Source organism: Lepidochelys olivacea (genome assembly GCF_965140295.1).
Source record: "Lepidochelys olivacea isolate rLepOli2 genome assembly, chromosome: 7".
NCBI lineage: Eukaryota > Metazoa > Chordata > Testudines > Cheloniidae > Lepidochelys > Lepidochelys olivacea.
Genome location: NC_140417.1, coordinates 25,532,054 through 25,551,903, shown reverse-complemented (window position 1 = coordinate 25,551,903; position 19,850 = coordinate 25,532,054). Strand labels below are relative to the sequence as shown.

Genomic DNA, 19,850 nt, shown 5'->3' with positions numbered 1-19,850 from the left:
ATAACTCTCTTGAGCTATTTAACCATAACTTATAACAAAAATCCATTATACAGGTAGATGGTGTATTGTATTAGAAATGTAAATATTCTGCTATAAATTGGTGTTTTGAGATAATCAAGTATAAGTACTCTTGCATTCCCTACCATTGCAACCTAACATTCAGCCTTAGAACCATCCGGTGTTTATAGCATGTTGTTAGGGCTGAATTCCCATTGCCATTTGAACACAAAAAGATCTTGATTGTGCTATAGCACACTCTGATCGCCTATGAGACCACTTACAAAATTATTATACATATTTATAATAGCCTAATTTTTTTAACAAACGTGCATAATAACTTGCCTTGATGTTTTTCTGTTGATATTTTCTAAAAAACTGTTAGTCTTATACGCATGGATGTGAAAGTGATCTGAATAATGACTTTATATACATAGAAAATATGAAGCGCTTTTCAAAATCCTTCATAAAAAGTTTTTTAAAACAATGTTTTTGTATCTCTATCAACAAAATCATCCATAGCTTGGGTATCTTTGATTCTTACCCTTCCCAGCAATTTTAAAACTGAGGTTATCATACCAAAATAAGTATTGCTTTTTCATGAGAAGCTCCAAATTTAGCAGGGTGCAGCACAGCTTCTTATGTTTTCTTCTAGAAAGGAAGATTCAATATTCAGTTCTTTACTTTGTGCAATAAGATTTAGATCCTGGAGAAAAAAGGTTGGCGCCATCTACATTAACACTTTTTTCTTCTGTTTGGACACTTGCAAAGCCCTGTCATTGTTTTGGGTATGAGATAGTGAGCTGACTAGTGCTTGTGGGGCATAGGCGGTGGGGCTGTTTCATTGCTGTATAGACTTTTGGATTCCACCTGGAACCCAAGCTCTGGGACCCTCACCTCACAGGGTCCTAGCGCCCAGGATCCAGCCTGACCCTCTAGACAGCAATGAAACAGCCCCGAGTCAGCTGATACAGGCCAGTCACTGTATCTAGTTTCTGTGTAAACATACCCATGGATGTGAAACTGTCTAGCCTGTTTCAGACTACCTGACTGTTCAGTTGCTGTGTGCGCACAGCTAGCACCTTTGCCTGATTTTTGCATAGAAATAAGATTGCATCTTCAGTTAAATCTAGCTTCCATTTAGTATGCATGCATAGCTCCCAGTGTTGTTAGTACAAGTTACATTCATATATCAAGGGGAAAATTTACCTCAAGACAAAAAGTTACTGAAAGGATCTTTCACTTTCAAATAATTGAGCCTGAGAATTTTTTTTATTCTCTCTTCTTTCAGATCTTCAATCTTACAGGCAGACAGTAAAAAAGATTATGAAGAGGTAAGCTTACAGCAAGTGTGTGGTTGTTCAGATGCTTTTTCTGATAATTCATTACACGTAAGAAATATTCCTTAGGTTATCAAAGTGAATAGTGACCTGAAGATTTCTTCTACCCATACTGACATGTCAAGAAGGTGTCCCTTTATTTCTACCCTGGAAAAAAAAATCTGTGCCAGCAAAAGTGACTGTCAGTGGAGACCTATAGGTTTAACTTGGAGGAAAAATAGCCAGCATAGTCATTGGCAATGACTGTGGAAACAAACACTGCACACCTTTTTGGGGGCAGTAGCGGGGGTGTATACTTGAGTCAGCCAGCTACAGAAAGCAAAAGAAAGCCCAAAATAAAATATCCTGAGTGCCATGTTGCAAAACAAGAGGAAAACCACACCCAAACTTTGTTTAAAAAGCATTCAGTCAAAAGATCATAGAATTAATGTTGTAAAAATCATGCTGTCTTAGTGGCATTGCTATAGTTATTTTTGATGGTAGCTTTAGAACCGAGTTAAGAAGCAAGCACAGGATCATCCATCCTTGGCAAGAAGCTCAGAGGCTGAGTATAGAAAGGCATTTAATGCTTTCACTATCTGTTAGGAAGACTGCATGTCTCACTGCCCACTGCTGGGTGATCAAAGAAACAAATACGTTTCAAACAAAAACTAAATGTTTGTTTGCTTTCTGGTTGCATTCCACACTCATTCTTGTGTAAGGGTTGAGGTCCCTAGATCCACCTTGCAGCAAGAATGCACCTATCCTGGTGCCACTGATCACTCTTTCAATGAAAAACCACTCTTGTTGAGAGTGATTTATTTACATACAAGCGTCAGACCGACCCAGTTATAGTCGAAGGTCACAATGTAAAGGTTCTTAGCTGACTCTTCTCATCTGCTCTCTGCCCAGACTCTTCTCACATCTAGTGCAGCTCACACTATAGGTGGAAGACAACCAGATTTTGCCAATGTCCCCATCCTGGGATTAAACAGTCATGCCATATACTTCATGTCCATCCCTCCTGGGCTTCTCTCTTTAAGTCCAATCAGGGCTTTCCCCAGTGTCCCTGAACCTCCACCAACCCCTCCCAGCTCTGTCAGAATCTACACTGAGGTAATTCCCGAGCCTTTCTTTTCTCAGGCTTTCAGCAGCACTTCTTTCCTTCCTTATCAGGGGACTTTCAGCCCTCCCCAGGAAACTTCCAACAGCTTGCTCCTGTCTTTTTCTTCATCTGGGGAATTTGGCAGACCTCACTGGTTGCCCCTGCCTGAACTTTCTTACTCTAGTTAGCTCCCTCGCTCTAGCCTAGAGAGGGCCTGCAGAGAATGTGTCTTTCCTCCCTGCATCTTCCTCCCACTACTCTGAACTCCTTTGTGAGAAGCTCTGAGTCACTCCCCAATTATGACTGATAGATAATTGATTTGCCCTCAAGTGGAACGAGGTGAGCTAAATAGCCTCTACTCCAGGGGTTCTCAAACTGGGGGTTGGGACCCCTCAGGGGGTTGCAAGGTGTGATAAATGACTTGCGGGGTGGGGAGCTCCCTTTGAACAGGCAGCTAGCTGTAAAATCAGCTGTTCTCTGCTTGCTTTACCTGTAAAGGGTTAAAAGCCCCCAGGTAAAGAAAAGGAAGTGGGCACCTGTCCAAAAGAGCCAATGGAAAGGCTAGAACTTTTTAAAATGTGAAAAAAACTTTCCCTTTGTCTGTTGTTCTCCGGAGACATGGAACAGCAATGCTATAAGCAGGAATTCTGTGTAAAGTTTGAACCAGATATGAAAACCATCAGATCATACTTAGAACTACAACCCAAATATGTAAGTAAATTAGGAATGTTAGGAAGAGGCGATTTGGTTTATTTCTTTATTTTGGCTTTTGGATCTGTGCTAACCCCAGATGCTTTTGTTTGCTTGTAACCTTTAAGCTAACCCTCCAAGAAAGCTATTTTGGGTGCTTAATTTTTGGAATTGCTCTTTTAAAATCTAGCAAAAGCCTAAGTTCCAGATGTAGTTTCTTCCTTTTTGTTTTTAATAAACTTTACCTTTTTTAAGAACAGGATTGGATTTTTGGTGTCCTCAGAGGTTTGTGCATATGCTGTTTGATTTGCTGGTGGTAACAGCTAATTTCCTTTTTCTTTCTCAGCTCTTCCCTAGGGAGTGGGGTGGGGTGGGGTGAAGTGAAAGGGTTTGAGGGTACCCCACAGGAGGAATTCCCAAGTGCTCCTTCCTGGGTCCAAGGGTTTTTCCTTTTTGCATTTGGGTGGTGGCAGCGTTTACCAAGCCAAGGTCAGAGAAAAGCTGTAACCTTGGGAGTTTAATACAAGCCTGGAGTGGCCAGTGTTAATATTTAGAATGCTTGCAGGCCCCCACCTTCTGCACTCGGAGTGACAGAGTGGGGATTCAGCCGTGACATGAGGGTATTACATGGGGGTTCGCAAGCTGTCAGTCTCCACCCCAAACCCCACTTTGCCTCCAGCATTTATAATGGTGTTAAATATATTTAAAAGTGTTTTTAATTTATAAGGGGGTCATACTCAGAGGCTTCCTAAGTGAAAGGGGTCACCAGTACAAAAGTTTGAGAACTACTGCTCTACTCGGAGGCAGCTAATGAGTCTCAGAGGACTGGTCCCATTCCCTCTTGAAGGGACCAGACACCCTGTGACACTTTCAAACAACTCTTCTTTCAAAATGGAGGGTAAATCTAGCATGCACTGTAGTTGCCTATGCAAGTGGATATCAGCTGGAAAATTGGTCAGTGTTTATACTCAGTGCCAACATCTTCGGGTGTTGTCAAGTATAAACGCAGAGAGAATGAAGACAAAGAGTAGAAGTTCACATAATCTTTTCCCTAAACATTTCAATGTAGAGGGGAGCTTTTAAAATGTGAAAATAGAAATAGTTTAGTAGTGGTTTACTACATTCTTAAAATGTAATTGTTATGAGCTAACAAAGGAGGTACTCCATGATACAATTTAGACTTCATTTGGGCATCGTTCTCCCTCTAGAGCTGAAGACTGAAAAGGATCTGTTAGCAAACTGCTCAGATAAAGCCTATTGACCAGACACATTTCACTAAACTCTTGAATCTATTTAGGGTTTTCCAGAAACTCTGTGGAGCAAATCTGTTAAACACCTTTAAATATTTGCTAAATAAAAATATTTATTACCTTGCTTTCATTTTTAATATAGACTTTCTTGCATCAAGAATAAAAACTTAACATTTGTAAGCTTTTAGATTTCTACAATGCAAGTATGAGCAGGCAGTTAAAGGGGGATATATGCAAAATCATGCTGCTCTGTGTTGTTGCTGAATATACAGTGCAATCAGGGCCCCATGCACTTTTACAAGGACCCCTAAATTCCTGTGATAGTTTTCTCATCTGGATATACCCTTCATTCCCATCATCCCTTCCCCAGCCCCCCACCCCCACCCGCACAACTATGAAACATAACTGAAAATACTCACTTGTAAAACCATTCAGTTATTTTTGACAGTGATTGTTTTTGAAGATGGGTTTTTCGCTAAGATGCCCAATTGATCCAGCTCTGATCCCTGGGCCTCAGCTCCCATCACATTGTCCAGAAGGCAATCTCATAACCTCCTTTTCTCATGCGTGCCAGAGAATGTGGGGGAGCTTGTAGCCAGCTTCAGCAGCTCACCTCCCAAACTCTTTGGGCCTCTGTTGCTGCACTGTTGTCCAAGTAGAACAGCTGGCTAGCCTATAAACTCCTGGCTACAAGCTGAATTCTAGCTTGGGCTCCATGGAACAAGGAAAAGTTGATAAACAAGAGGCCGCTGCAAGAAGTTTCAGTAAGGCAGGGAGATAGAAAACAAAATATTGGGTGCTGGCTGCAATATTCTGGAGGTAAATTCTGCTGTACGGTGTGACTTTCACGGCGGGAACGTGGTGGTAAGAAATATCAGCTAAAATATTTAAACAGGTTTTTAAAACTACAATATACTTACTAATGTTTCTTTTTTTTTCTTTCTCTTTTAGTGGATATGTACAATAAACAACATCTCTAAACAGATATACCTAAGTGAAAACCCTGAGGTAACTTTGATCATTTGTTTTATAATATCCAAAACTAACCCAAAGGAATACATTTAAATTTAGATGTGTATTCATTTTAAGAGATCTGCTCGACCTAATTTTATAGTATGAAATTAATTTGAATGTGTCTTACATCTCAGACTAGAAATTTTTCATGGCAGGAAATGTAACTTTGTTTTGTAAAGCAGTGCGTGTATTGGCATCACTATAAACTTTTATAAGCAAGTAATATACATTTCTTCCACCTGAATGCTGAAAAGAGGGCACGTTAAAAACTAACATTACTGAAAACATAAATAACATTCTAAAAATTGGTTTTCAAGAACTTGTGTCTGTATTTTGCTTACCACAAAACATTGTGGTGAGCAGTGGAAAACTTCACTTTCTAATCAAGCTGACCGTCAAATAATCCTATGAATTAGGGCCCTACCAAATTCACAGCCATGAAAAACGCATCCCGGACTGTGAAATCTATATATTATAGGGTAAAAGCACACAAGAGACCAGATTTCACAGGGGAGACCAGCATTTCTCAAATTGGGGGTGCTGACCCAAAAGGGAGTTGCAGAGGGGTCACAAGGTTGTTTCAGGGGGGTCGCAGTATTGCTGCCCTTATTTCTGAGCTGCCTTCAGAGCTGGGCTCCCAGCCAGCAGCCGCGGTTCTCCAGCTGTTCTGCAGCATCGCCATCAGCAGCAGTGCAGAAATAAGGGTAGCAGTACCACAGCCCCACCTACAATAACCATGCGACCCCACGACAACTCCTTTCATGGGTCAGGACCCCTAAGATTACAACAGCGTGACATTTCAGATTTAAATAGCTGAAATCCATGAAATTTATGATTTTTAAAATCCTATGACCATGAAATTGACCAAAATGGACTGTGAATTTGGTAGGGCCTTATCTATGACAAAATTAACTTAGTAACAGTTTGTGTAGGAAGGAGGCCATGCATGGAGCTAATCAAAGTGGTCTTGATCATTCAGTAGGTGGCAAAATATAACTCCGGTTATTCAGAGGTCTTGGAGGACACCCAAAATGTTAGTAAATTAGGGTAATTGGTTGAATAAATGCTCAGACTTCTTACTTGCAACTGCTAAGTCATTCTCACAGGTGATGTTCCTGCTTTCTGCTAATCCTGTGGGGTATGAATATAAATCAAATAAGATACTCTTCTGCCTCAGGCCTTTGGCAGGTGCAGTGTTGTGAAGTACCAGAATGGTAACCTTCCATTGATCATATTCTAGAGTTGAGAACTAGTGGAAGCATAATATACAGGCACTATATCAAATTGTACATGAATCCACTATGGAACCATGAAATATAAGCTCCTCATTAAGTACTGGAAACTTGACAAGTGTCGATCTGCCAGTTCAATAACAAACAAAACAAACACGTTGCTTGTGATACCAGTTTTCAATTTTTGGACTAATAATGAGTTTGTGGATAATAGCAAAGCTATTTGTGTGACAATGTCTAAATTAACTAAACTGTAAATAGGAAACTAAAGGTTTTTGTTGTCCCTACTATGCAATCACTAACATCAATGAAACAAATGTGAGTTACATACATGTATATTTTGATGAATACAGAGTTGGGGCCATATATCATCCTGGTATTAATAGGTGTTGCCACTGATAGGAACATGGGGTTCCAGCATAGATTTAATTTATAGTTTCTCCTATTGCATGTAAAATTTAAACTGAACATTCTAAATTGAATTTGACGAGAATGTTTTCAGTTACCTTTTTTCTTTTAATTACGTAGGAAATTGCTGCACGTGTAAATCAATCAGCTTTGGAGGCTGTCACCCCCTCTCCATCCTTCCAACAGAGACATGAGAGCATGCGGCCAACAATGTACATTACGGAACAGTTGGTCATTTTAAGAGCACATTTCTAATGGGTGTCTGGTGAAGGCTTCTAAAATAACATGATTTGCAGAAAAGGTTTCAGTTGTCTACAGTGACTTTTAAAACCTTTAACAGGATAAAAACAAGTTCTTGAACAATGTAGCAAATGCATTTTTGATAAATATTTTAATGTTCTATGATGTACATTAAGAAATAAATGATCCAGCACTGTATCCAGTTTTGGTACTTTACCATTTAAGCCATGTGACTAATTTGTTGGCTTTTGACAATCTTGATTCAATTTTCTCAATATTTCTAACAATTAGCATCAGACTTCTAGCTGTAGGATATTTCACATTCTAGTATTTCACATTCTAGTATCTCAGTGATGAGAGAAAGTAGTAAATGATTGAAATTGAATCTAGACTGCATTTCTTTATACTTTGTAATGATAGTATTGTTTCTCTTAAGTTTCTTCTAATATTTGTCTTTTTATTTTTCCCAAGTTTCATAATATTATATTTGTGTCCACCGTGGAGTTTCATTTGTTATCTATAAGCTTACATCGCTCTTTGTTTTGTTTTAGACAATCTCGGCCTCCAACAGCTCGTACTAATAGCTCTGGGTCTTTGGGATCTGAATCAGCAGCTTTATCAGCACTTTCCTTGGATTCCCTTGTTGCCCCTGACACACCGATACAATTTGACATAATTTCTCCAGTTAGTGAAGATCAGCCTGGTCAGGCAAAAGCCTCAGGGCAATCGGGCAGGTAGGAGAAGCAATGGAAGAAAAATCCTTGTATTTGTCTGTTTTACAATTACAGAAACAAAAGTAAGGAAAGTGAATCCAGCCAGTAACTCCATCATGTGTATTTTCTTTGCTTTGACGTTTTTTGTGACAAGTATGCAGAGAGCAGGCCTGCAAAACAGTATCTTTTTCACGCATAATTGTGAAACTGCCAAGTATTTACTGTAAATTCAAGATGTAGTTTTTCAGTTTTGCAGCAGCTTTTCTCACCCTGTTTAACAGCTTATGCGTCATAATCATTTGGTTTTAAAAAGTATATTTTCCTTTCCTATTGCTTGCTCGCTCAGCACCTTGGGTATTTCCTCTTGGAAACTCAAGAGAAATTTGGTAGCCCTGCCTCCAGGTGGTGATGGCATACTGATGACACTCTTCCTAAACTAAAAGGTGAGTGAAAATGATCTAGGCTTCTAGAGCAATCATAAACAGACAGGTTGAGAATTGTCTTACAGTTCTCCCAAAATATAAAACAACTTCTTTCTTCTGCTTGTTTTTGTTTGTTTTATTTTCCCATTCAAAATAAGATGCCTGATAAGATACCGTGCATTGCCTTTACAGAACTGTTTGTACAGAATTCAAGTTAATTAATCTTTGTTGTTGATAGTAGATCCCATTCATCTGAGGGAAACTGAAAACTATTTTGTGACTTAAGTCTTGTGACTTATGGGTGTCGTCTTACAAAAAATATTTGATTTGTGAGTTTGACCCCCATGTTGGAGTGTCTATTACCAGAGAGAAGAAACTTAGAGTTCACACAGAAGAAAATCGTGTGATGTACAGTATTCAACTCAACTCATTTTTCCTTTTCGTTAGAAGAATAATGAGACTATTAAACAGTGCATCAAATTAAGTACAACATATTGATTAAAATAGGTTGATAAGAACTGAACTGGATTCTAGGCAATGAAAAGCATATAATAGCGTACCAAAAACTCATGTCAACAAAGATATTTTTTTCTATCTTATATATTCATGATTTTGTCTCAGGTGGGAAAGATTATATAGAGATGCAGTCAATATTTCCCTAAAAAGATTTTTAAAAAACCACTACTCCATTTGGTATAGATTGGAAACATGCTATACTTGTCTTAGTACCATTATCACAATACTTTTTTAAAAATCGTCACTGTGTTTCAGGTACAAATATGAAGTACATCTGTTAGGTGATTTTTTGCATTTGATTAGACCACAAAAAGCTTAGAATTTATTTTCTCCATACTGTTCTGATTCTGAGGGACTGCAAATGTCTGAGCACCAACAAAATCTGGTTGTGGGAATTTTCCTAGGTATATTTGAACAGATGAACAATCTTTTTTGGGACTCGCCATTCTTCTGTACATTTTTTGCCATGCAAACTTTAGTTCAGAGTTTAATTATTTAGTTCAATGATTATCCAAAGTTCACACACTACTTTTGATTAGTTTAAGTTAACATTTCATTATTAATTTAAAGATTAACAATCCCATCTCATAGGCCACACAAATAAAGAAGACAGACTTATTCTGTATTACATATCAAGGCAGATGTTGGATTTATTCTAAAAATGAATTTTAGGACCATATCAGACATTTGGAAAAAGTGACATCTTCACTTTTTTCCTGGTAAAAGCTGATATGAAATTTAACTCTTATTACCAGCTGTCCTCATTGAGAGTTTTCAGCAATGCCAATTAGCCAAGAAAATATCTTTCCTTTCTCCTTGAGAGCTTCAGCTAGTTCCCCAGCTCGAAATTTTCTTTTTACATTACTTTCCTTCTCTTGAAAAATGCAGACTGGAAGCCTAGAGTATTTTCACTTTATTATAATTGAGAGTAATTATGTCTCTTCTGAGAGTCAGATATAGCCACATTTCTCTTGACCCTCTAGGAGTAAAACCCCAGGGATGTTTTCAGAGAGCTGCATTTGAGACAACACCAGTGACTTCCCTGTAGCAAGTAATTCAGCGGCTTGAAAAAGTGGGGAAAGGTGTGCTGTTTTCAATTAATCTCTTGGAGGACTAGCTTTTGGCTGCGCTCCCTGAAGCTGTTCAATGAGACTTGAAATAAAACTCTGTCTTTTCAAAAATTAACAAGATTAAGTGATTCATTGGAGTTGTATTTATGTGCAGACGACAAGCTCAAATTGCATTCCTACCACAACAGTGGGACAGATAGCACCTGATATTTCCTCCCCACTCCCCAGATCCTGCGCTCTCCACTCAAATGCAGCAGCTTGTGTCTTAAACACACATCTAGTAAGTCTGTCCTTGTGACTCATAGGTGGGCTATCTATTTTGATCCCAATCGGTGAAATTACTATGTTGCTTTATTTGATGTAGAATGAGTCTAGGTTATATGTCAATGGCTCTTGCACTCTGACTCCTGGTTTAATGTTTTAATTTTTTAATAGACGTACAAACCCATTTGGTGAATCTGGAGGCAAAAAATCTGAGACAGAAGGTAAAACAGGATTTCATTTAAGTACAAAATATTCTTGATTGAGATACTTTTCAAAACTAATTTGCTTTTTATAGAAGCTATAAAATTAAGACTTGTATGCTAGTATTCAGTTAAAGCATACTTGAGTGCTTTCTTCATCTACAGCAGATGTGTCTAAAATAACTAGCTCAGCACCCATTGCTGGACTGGTGGATTGCATTAGCACATACTGCATCAGATGAGTCAGGTGAGACTACAGTCTGGAAGTCTAACTAGTTGAGTCTTTCATGTTCACTAAACCTAAGTGAAAAACTTAGTAGACAGATGTGTATCTTGCTGTTTCAGTAACTGCATCTGTCATTCATAAACAAATATTGGAAGTATAATTTTGAGTTAGAGTGTGGGTTGGGATTTTGTTTATAATATTTTACTAACTTAGAAATCCTCCTTCTGTGATTAGTCATGGAAACAGTAATGTTTAAATTGGAAAACCCAGAAATGGTTTGGTACTGCTTATTGAATACTCTTATCTTCTTAGATTCCATTCTTCACCAGTTATTTATTGTAAGATTCCTTGGCTCCATGGAGGTTAAATCTGATGAAAGTCCAGATGTTGTTTATGAAACAATGCGCCAAATACTAGCAGCCCGGGCTATCCATAATATTTTCAGGATGACAGAATCACATTTATTAGTCACTTGTGACTGTTTAAAGTAAGTATCCTTCCTAAATTTTGCTGAAGTTGACTTTCACAAATATATTTTCAAATGATCCTTTCAATTTAGAAAATTTACTGTGTGATTTGTTTGTTTGTTTAACATTTTAGGTTAATAGATCCACAGACGCAAGTTACAAGGCTCAGGGTAAGTAATTTAAGTGCTAATGTTAAAGCAACCAATTCATTTTTTCTGATTTTTATGTCTAATATTGTTTGAATACAATTTTCATTCTCTTAAATATCAACGATACTGTGTAATGAGATTTCTAAACAATTTCCCACAAAACTTAAGTTATCAGTTTACTGAATTATGTATTAAAATGGCTAAGTGAAAGACTGTTTTCGGTGATGAATTAATTTGATTAAGTAAACATTTCAAACAGTGCCTTTTTCATTATTTGAAATGGCAAGAGCATAATAAAATTGGCAAGATAGGTTTTTGTAGTGAGTAGTAAGTACAAAGTCAGACGTTAACATTAAGGGTGGGATGTCAGTTACACGAGTCAGGAAATTCGAAAGGCGATGGCTCTAATGCATTATTAAATTGGCCATGTTGCATGTCTTGTATGTGACATGTCTTATGGTCAACTTATTTTTATCTCTAAAAATTAATAATACAGAGTAATGTCTTGCATTCTAAAAGAAATCAATGGAATACTTGACACAATATATTCAGTATGGCCGCGTTAACCTTCAGTAACAACCTTAACTTTTTTATTTTTGATTTGTTTGCTTAATTTTTTTAGTCTGTATTGCATGAACAATAATGCTTTAAATTTGATTGCTGGGTCTTTTTTAGAGAGCTGAAGAGAAGTAATTGTGTTAAGTGTCTTAAGGACTCCTTAATAAATGAAGCATGTAAAACTTCTCAATGCTAAAAGCAGCTGTGCATTCATGAACTCTAAGGCCTAAAGTGCAGAGCTGTCTTAGGGCTGTAAGCTGTTAAATGTGAACTAAGGCAATTCATCATGTGCCCAGTGCTCTAAACTGTTTTAGTATGAGGGCTCCAAAAAAAACCCTAAATAAAAAAAAAAATGATGGTGTAACTGTTTTAACTTTGAGCTGTCATAATTTTAAAACTAATTTAAACTATTTTCTTCAATCTTGGGTTGTTTTCCATTTTTTGTGAAGTTTTGAGAAGAACCCAAGTTTGAAATTTCTATCTTCAGCCTTTTTTTAATTATGGGAGTGCAAAAATGTCAACTGAACATAATACAAAAAGTGTGTGTGTGTGTGTGTGTGTGTGTGTGTGTGTGTGCGTGCATGCATGCACAACTCAAAATTCGTGAATGTATTCAGGTCATAGTTTTCAAAAACAGTCCATCCTTCTGAGACTGAGACCACATATTGAAAATTTAGTCCCCGAAGGAATTTGTATGAGAGAGCTGAGTATCTGAAAAAGTGTGTGCGTGCACATGCCTAGAAAAGAAACAGGAACTCAGACTTCACTGTAACATTTGTTGTATGCAAATGCTATACTACTCTCTGCACAATGTACGTTTTTGAAAGATCTGCATGTGTTTGGTCACTGAATGTTTTTGATAACCTATTTCAGTTTGCTACAATGCCAAAAGCATTATTCAGCAATTTGATCAGGTATAATGAAATTCTTTCTGCTGATCATATCCATTTATTTTGTTGTTTTAGTAAGCTACAGTATATCGATATCTGGTATTCAAAGATGTATAGACCAAACTTTAAATTCCCATTATTTCATCCTTTTTTTGGCAGTTTCCTTTGCCAAGTGTAGTCTTGTATGCTACACACCAGGAGAATAAACGCCTTTTTGGATTTGTGCTTCGGTCCTCAGGAGGGAGAGTTGAGGGCCATACAACATCTGTCTGTTATATATTTGAATCAAACAATGAAGGGGAAAAGGTATTACAGTACTATGTTACTTACACTTTTATCTTGTTTCAAATTTGATGTGGATTTCAAGGTCTTAGCTCTCATTCAAGTTGTATGAAGAAATTTTTAGAAGTTTGTGTTTTTGGTTTTTTTTGTTTTTTGGTATGTTAGGCTGTCAGTCCAAGGATCTGAAAGTGCTTTAATACTCAGTCTATTTGAAGTTGTGGAAATTTTTCTTAATTTTAAAGGAATATTTATTTTCCATACTTTCTGAATATTCAATTTGTTTCTATTTAGATTTGCGACTCTGTTGGACTAGCAAAACAGATTGCTTTTCATGCAGAATTGGTAAGATTCTTAAGTAGGGAAAAAAGGGTGTGTGTGTGCGTGCGTGCAAAATGCAGTATGTGAAGTATGTAGATAATAGCACTGTGTCTGGCAGCAATCTGCAGATTAAGAATTTCTAAAGAGTCTATTGCATAGTATCTAGGTGATATTTAAACTTGTCAAGAAGTGATAAAGATTTAATAGGTTTCATACTAAGACTGATTGGAAAAGGGTATTGCAGATAAAGTTTTTGTTCATTTCAGCAGAGATAAGTCTTTTAAGGTAAGAATAATGGTATACAAACTTAGTTATATCAATGTTTGATTTAACGATCTTAAGGAAACTCCTACAAGGTGGCAGTGTTTTATATATCCCAATTTACAAAGATTAGCCTTATTTATATCCTTTACTTCTTTAGGATCGTAGAGCATCTGAAAAACAAAAAGAAATAGACAAAGTAAAGGAGAAACAACAGAAAGAACTCAGTAAACAAAAGCAAATTGAAAAGGTATGTCTCATGATTACTTATAGTACTAATATTTTCTTATTCATTAACCTTCATGCTGTCTTTCATAGCTCTTTACCCCAGACTACGTTACATTCGTTAGTAGAAAAAACACGGTGGGCTTGATTTTGCCTGGAAACTCTGTCAATTTGATTTTTTTTTATTTGCTAAATGTAGTAAATTTTGGATTTTGGGATCTTAGTATGTTTTAACTATGGAAACATTTTAGGATTAAATCTGAACAATTTTATTTCTGCTTCACTTCCTGAATCTAAACTTTAGTAAAGGTTAAATTTTTTAAAAAATTTCCATGTGGTTGGCAGCGTCCTTATAATCAAGCTCTTTGTGGATGATGATGGTGTGTCAGTCTGTAGGCTAAAGGCCTCATGTTTTCAGTGCTGATAGTCAGCTTTGCAAATTCATGCCTCCCTCTAAGCATTGAGCATACCTTGCTACCACAGCAGTGGACCCCTTGATCTGATGCTGTAAGTAAACTTTAATATTTTAAATTTTAGTCTAGATCCTGACTGAAGCAACCTGAGAAAACATGCATGTAAGATACAACAGATGATGTATTAGAACTCATCTTCGATAGAAACCACTTTTAAAAGTTTAGCGTTTTGAAAAATGATTGACTTTTACTTGCAACTGGGGGCAGACTCAAACTGTAACTCTAAAAATATTGTTAACCTAATCCACCTCCTCTCCTCCCCTGTTACTATTGCATTGTTTTACTGACTTTAAAAAAAATTAACAAACAATAAAACTCCAAAACCAAATAGTCTATTATGAAATTTTATACATCAGAGATCATAAATGTCATATTGTATTTCAAAGTTTGTGTTCTTCTGCAATACTGCTTGTCCGTGTAGAATTGAGTTTGCTGGGAATAGGAATACATTACTTAGAATAAAATGTTTTCTTATTAGTTGTTCACATAGAGCTAGCTGCTGCCCAGGTAGATAAAACTGATGATTAAAAATAATTTTTAATTTAACTTAAATCTAGATTAATTAAAAACACGTATTAAAATTGTATTTTAAATCACGATTGCCTATGTTAAGGCCTATTAAAATAATTTTTTTAAAGAAAATTAAGCAGTATATGTTTGCTGCAAGATTTTTCTTTTTAAAAAGTCAAACCACTTAACTGGTGGAAGTCATATAGATCCAGTGTTAGACAGCAGTCACCTCTTCTGCAGGTGCAAAGAATATTTTCTGCATCTCAGTTTATTCAACCAGTTCAGTTCAATTACTAGTTCATTCAAAGTTCAGAAACCAGTGGGAGTTGAAAAAGCAGAAAAGCTTGTTTTCCTCTTTAGGTCTATGAATAAAAACTGGATGTGAGAGAATGAAGTCTGCTAGTTCTAAAATCTTGAAGGACGCTCTGGTCACCATCAGTTCAGTTCACTCACTAAAGATAATACTTCAATAAATCAGTTAATTTTAAATGCAAAATGTTTTGATGAACTTTTTTTATGTATCCAATATAGTTAAGGTAGTTTTATTTAGTTAATTTTAAAAAAATTAAATACTGTTTCTGTGCATTTAATTGAATTTGAATTTCCATCCACATAAAATGTGATACATCACAAGTAAAAAAAAATTAATATTCATCTAGTAAATCAGAAATGCATCATTCACTATTTTCTAAATTAATAAATATACAAATTAAGAATCTGAATAAAGGTAAATTTAAGGTACATAATTGCTTAAATAAATGTTTGTAGATATACTGTATCCTCTTGATTAGCAAAACTAAGCGCCAAATTTAGCCTAAAAACTGAATTTAGTTGCAAATTAACACTTTGTAATGGTTACTGCTACCAAACGACACATCAACCTCTTTTAGGGAAATAACTAAAAAGTACAAATGCAAGACAAGATTAAAATTATTTAAATCAAGATTTGTTTTCTGCTTTAAATCGTGATTTAAATCCATCTGCACTGGTCACTGAAGTTATTGTTCTTGGTTTCCCATAGAATCTTTTAAATTCCTCTCTACAAGTTGCCACTGCATAGCTCTAAATAAGATAATTTCCACTCTTGCAGAGCGGCATTGGAATTCCTTTTCACTATGGAAAGTTCTGAAGTGAATATTTTTTCCCCTTCTCTTCCTTCCTCCCTGCCTCCCATATTAGGACTTGGAGGAGCAGAGCCGATTGATAGCTGCTTCCAGTAGACCCAGTCAGAGCAGTGGAGAGGGACAATTTGTACTCCTTAGCAGTAGCCAGTCAGAAGACAGTGATTTGGGAGAAGATGGGAAGAAGAAAAGAGAGTCCGAAGCATGAGGTTACTGATCTTGTTAAAATTGGAATCTTTGGACGTATTTGTGGTGAAATGGCACAAATTACACAAGAAGAGAGAATGGAAGTGGAGGGTCTGCTTATTATCTAGAACACTTAACAATATGCTGACCAGATTATACTTTGTTGTTTTTTCTTTTAAACATTCATTAACTAACTCTGCCTTTTAATGTAAATATATACCTTCCATGTGTCAGAAAGAGGCATGGTGACTTGCCATGTTTGCTACAGAATTACATCTTCGACTTCTCTTAAATATGGAAACTTTTTTTCACTTACCTGGTTATGCAGCTGACTGTTCTGAAACAAAAATTCATCTTCTGATTGGGCTTCAACAGTACACTGAAATATTGTTCTTTAAATTGCTGTACACAGAACAAAAGTGGGCTTTGAACTGAAACAGTGCTAAGCTGTATCTAAATACTGTTGCAGAGAATTTTCTGGGTTTATAAAAAAAAATTAATCCTCAATAACACCAGATAAATGTGCAATAGTTTTAGATAGATGAGAGAGAGAGAGATTATAATTTTTGTTTTATGTCGAATTGGATGGTACTGTCTCTGTTTCCTTTTTAATATAACTTAGGACACTTTATTGGATGGTAAAAAATTTTACTCCATTTAACCTAGATAAGACTTAGAGGGATGTATTTGCATCTTGGTGCATGGGGAATTGTGTTATAAACCCTTTCACTTCAAGATGAGAATACAGTGTGTATACCCCTGAAAATAAAAGTACCACATTCTCAGTTCTCTGTCATAGGACTGTAGTAACTGTCCAGTACTTGGGGTTTACTTTATAATAAAAAGTATGTTAACATTGTGAAAATGTTGGATTGAACCAGCTGTTTAGAAGATCTTCAAATACCCACATGCCTTGGAACCAGTTCACTAAATTTACTAGAAAGAGGTTGGGGGGAGGGGGTTGCGTCATTGCATGTAAATGTATTTTTCAAAAAATATTTAATAGTGATAGGGTGCAAGCATACAAATCATACTTCCTATCTAAACTGCTTGAAGCATCTTTCACAGGTGTCTGCTTACAGCTCTTAAGCCTGATCTCCGTACTACTGCATGATGTACATAACTTATTTTGTACTATATCAAATGTGCTTTGACCTTTTCATCCTGAATAGGAAACCAGTTAATGTAAGAGAATTTATTTATTTTTGCACTGATTACTGTATATAGTGAAGTCCAATGAACAGAAGATACATTTATGTATCAGTGTCAGGGAAAATCTAGTGTAGTACAGTAATGCAAGGAAATGTACTAAACATGAAAATACAGCTGTACTTCTGGGTCGGTTTCAACTTATGTATATTTTCCAGTTTATATAAGGCTTTCTACTTGTTCTAAATGTCATTTCTTATTCATTATACAAGTTATTGTATACAGCCATTCCCATGAACAGCTATCCTCCAATCTAGAAGACTGCCCATTTGTTCCTGCCAACTTGAAGATCCGAAGGGAGCATATGCAGATTTTTCTCCGTTCCCGATCCTAGGCTTATAAAAGGATGGTTGGCACCAGGAATTTTGGACTTTCTATCTCTGCAATTTGCACTGGCTGCTTACATTTCTGACTAACTTTTCTCACTTATATTTCTTCCACCAGCATCACCTTCTTGCAGACCAGGTGACCGTCTACTTCACACTTATTGTATCTTGCAATCTGCCTCCTCTACCTGTTTAAAATCCAGCTAAAAATTTCCAAAAACCCACCGAAAGAGTATGAAATCATGTCTTTTCAGTTTCTAGTTTATTAAGTGATCTAGTTATCTCCCTGTGCAGGATTGCTTAGTGGGTTGGCCAGTTTAAGCGTAACACCCACCACACTTCATGTGGGAGACAGAATCAACTTGAAGTTTTCTTGATATTCAATTTAAAATTTTCCTTAATTTTTATTGCATTATTCTCATTGAAGGGATATTTCAGAGAATTGGGATTGTTTGCTCCCTTTGCTGTTGGGACTTTCATACCAATCAAAGGGCTTATCTGAACACTACATAGAATTAGTATAGCTTGTTACATGGCTATTCTGCCTGTATCCTTTTGCTGGGGTAATTTCAACCCTCCTGACATGGTATTGTAGGGGGGATGCACAAATTGTGTTCAGAAGGCTGTGTTCTAACCTAGATAAATATCTTTGAATTACAGATTGACCTTCTTTTAGTTTAGATTTTGACTAAAGCTAGAAACAAATTATTTGCCAAAAAGGAACCGGTGTTGGACTCCCATCTATTTGAAGATTTTGTAATACAGGATTCCCATTAACTGACTGCACTAATCCTTAAACTTGCCTGCAACCTGGCAAATGGCCACAATTTACCAGTTTGGCCAGGATAGGGTTCCCATTGGTCTTTAGATGACAAATAGCATTGAATTGGTATCTTGATTCTCAAAATTGTAGTGCAAACATCCAGTCATAGCTGGAAACAAAACTAAGCCTCTCAAATTTAGATCCTACAGAATGACTATAATAGATCTCAGGTACCTTACCTGATGTGATTGTCAATGAAATGAGATGGCACCCTGGACCTAGAAAGAAATATACATCATAATCTTTATATCCTTTTCGGAAGCCTACAGAACTCAAATGCATCCAGATTAGGTCAAGGCGGCAGCAGCACCTGGAAAATATGCTGTACCAGGAAATACGGGACCCAACCTGGAGGAGACTAGGGAGCAGGCCCATGCCCCCAAACCCTTCTGTCCATTCTTCAGCATGCCATGTTTACAGGACAGGAGAGATCCTGGTGTGATGCCAGCAAGTAGCAAGCAAAATAGGGTGGGGTCTTGCTCCATTCAAGGGTTTTGAATTTTCCCAGCTCCCAGCAACTTTAAATCCTCTATCCTGCCTGACTCATGATCTACCAGAGGGGCCATTAAAAGCCTTGGAAATTCGCCATTTAATTTTTGATTATCAGCTTTGTTTAATTCATTCTCAACCTTTCTGTAAATTAAACAAGACACTTCAGTCATGATAGTCAAAGCCTAATCTTTTTCTACATATTTCACAAAAAACATTTTAGGGGAATGTTTTTTAAGAGTTTCCAAAAACATTTTGGGATTATTTTTCCTTATCCCTTAGATTTAAAGCCAGCTTGCTTAGTTATCCTGAGTCTAGCTGTTCAGGGCTCACAGGGAGCCATAGATATTTAGACTATTTCATCTCTTGTTAAATTACCCTAGCATAAATATTAGACTTACTTAAACTTGGAAAGGCTCTACAAGGAATAAGAGGTGTGTGTGTGTGTGTGTGTGTGTAAAATTTATTATGGTATGTAGGTCTTTAAGATGTGACCTGATATATTATTGTATCTCTTCCATTTGTTTCTTAGTTTCTGCATTTAATGTCATGTTAGATCAGAGGTGGGCAAAGTGTGGGCCACATCCGGCCCACGGGACCCTCCTACCCGGCCCCTGAGCTCCTGGCCCGGGAGGCTCACCCCCGACCCCTCCCCTGCTGTCCCCCCCTTCCCCGCAGCCTCAGTGCGCCGCACTGCTGGTGCAATGCTCTGGGCGGCCAGGCAACGCAGTTGCAGAGCCGCGGCCTGACCCGGTGCTCTGGGTGGCACGGCTGTAGCATCACCAGCCACTGGCGCTTCAGGCAGCGTGGTAAGGGAGCGGGGGAGGGAGGGGGGGTTGGATAGAGGGCAGGGGAGTTGGGGGTGGTGGTCAGGGGGTGGGGGTGTGGATAGGGGGC

General features: G+C 37.2%; 1 protein-coding gene across 1 annotated transcript in view; it reads left to right on the top strand.

The window, feature by feature from the left end:
• Positions 1 to 19,767, top strand: part of APPL1 (adaptor protein, phosphotyrosine interacting with PH domain and leucine zipper 1) — a 53,047-nt gene extending 33,280 nt beyond the window's left edge. Inside the window, exons 12-22 of the mRNA XM_084635354.1 lie at positions 1,289 to 1,331; positions 5,313 to 5,369; positions 7,136 to 7,227; positions 7,807 to 7,989; positions 10,412 to 10,461; positions 10,979 to 11,153; positions 11,267 to 11,303; positions 12,890 to 13,036; positions 13,304 to 13,354; positions 13,752 to 13,841; positions 15,979 to 19,767. Of these exons, the coding sequence (XP_084491480.1) occupies positions 1,289 to 1,331; positions 5,313 to 5,369; positions 7,136 to 7,227; positions 7,807 to 7,989; positions 10,412 to 10,461; positions 10,979 to 11,153; positions 11,267 to 11,303; positions 12,890 to 13,036; positions 13,304 to 13,354; positions 13,752 to 13,841; positions 15,979 to 16,128 (1,075 nt within the window). The 3' untranslated portion in view covers positions 16,129 to 19,767. The remainder of the gene's footprint in view (positions 1 to 1,288; positions 1,332 to 5,312; positions 5,370 to 7,135; positions 7,228 to 7,806; positions 7,990 to 10,411; positions 10,462 to 10,978; positions 11,154 to 11,266; positions 11,304 to 12,889; positions 13,037 to 13,303; positions 13,355 to 13,751; positions 13,842 to 15,978) is intronic.
• Positions 19,768 to 19,850: the final 83 nt, after the last annotated feature.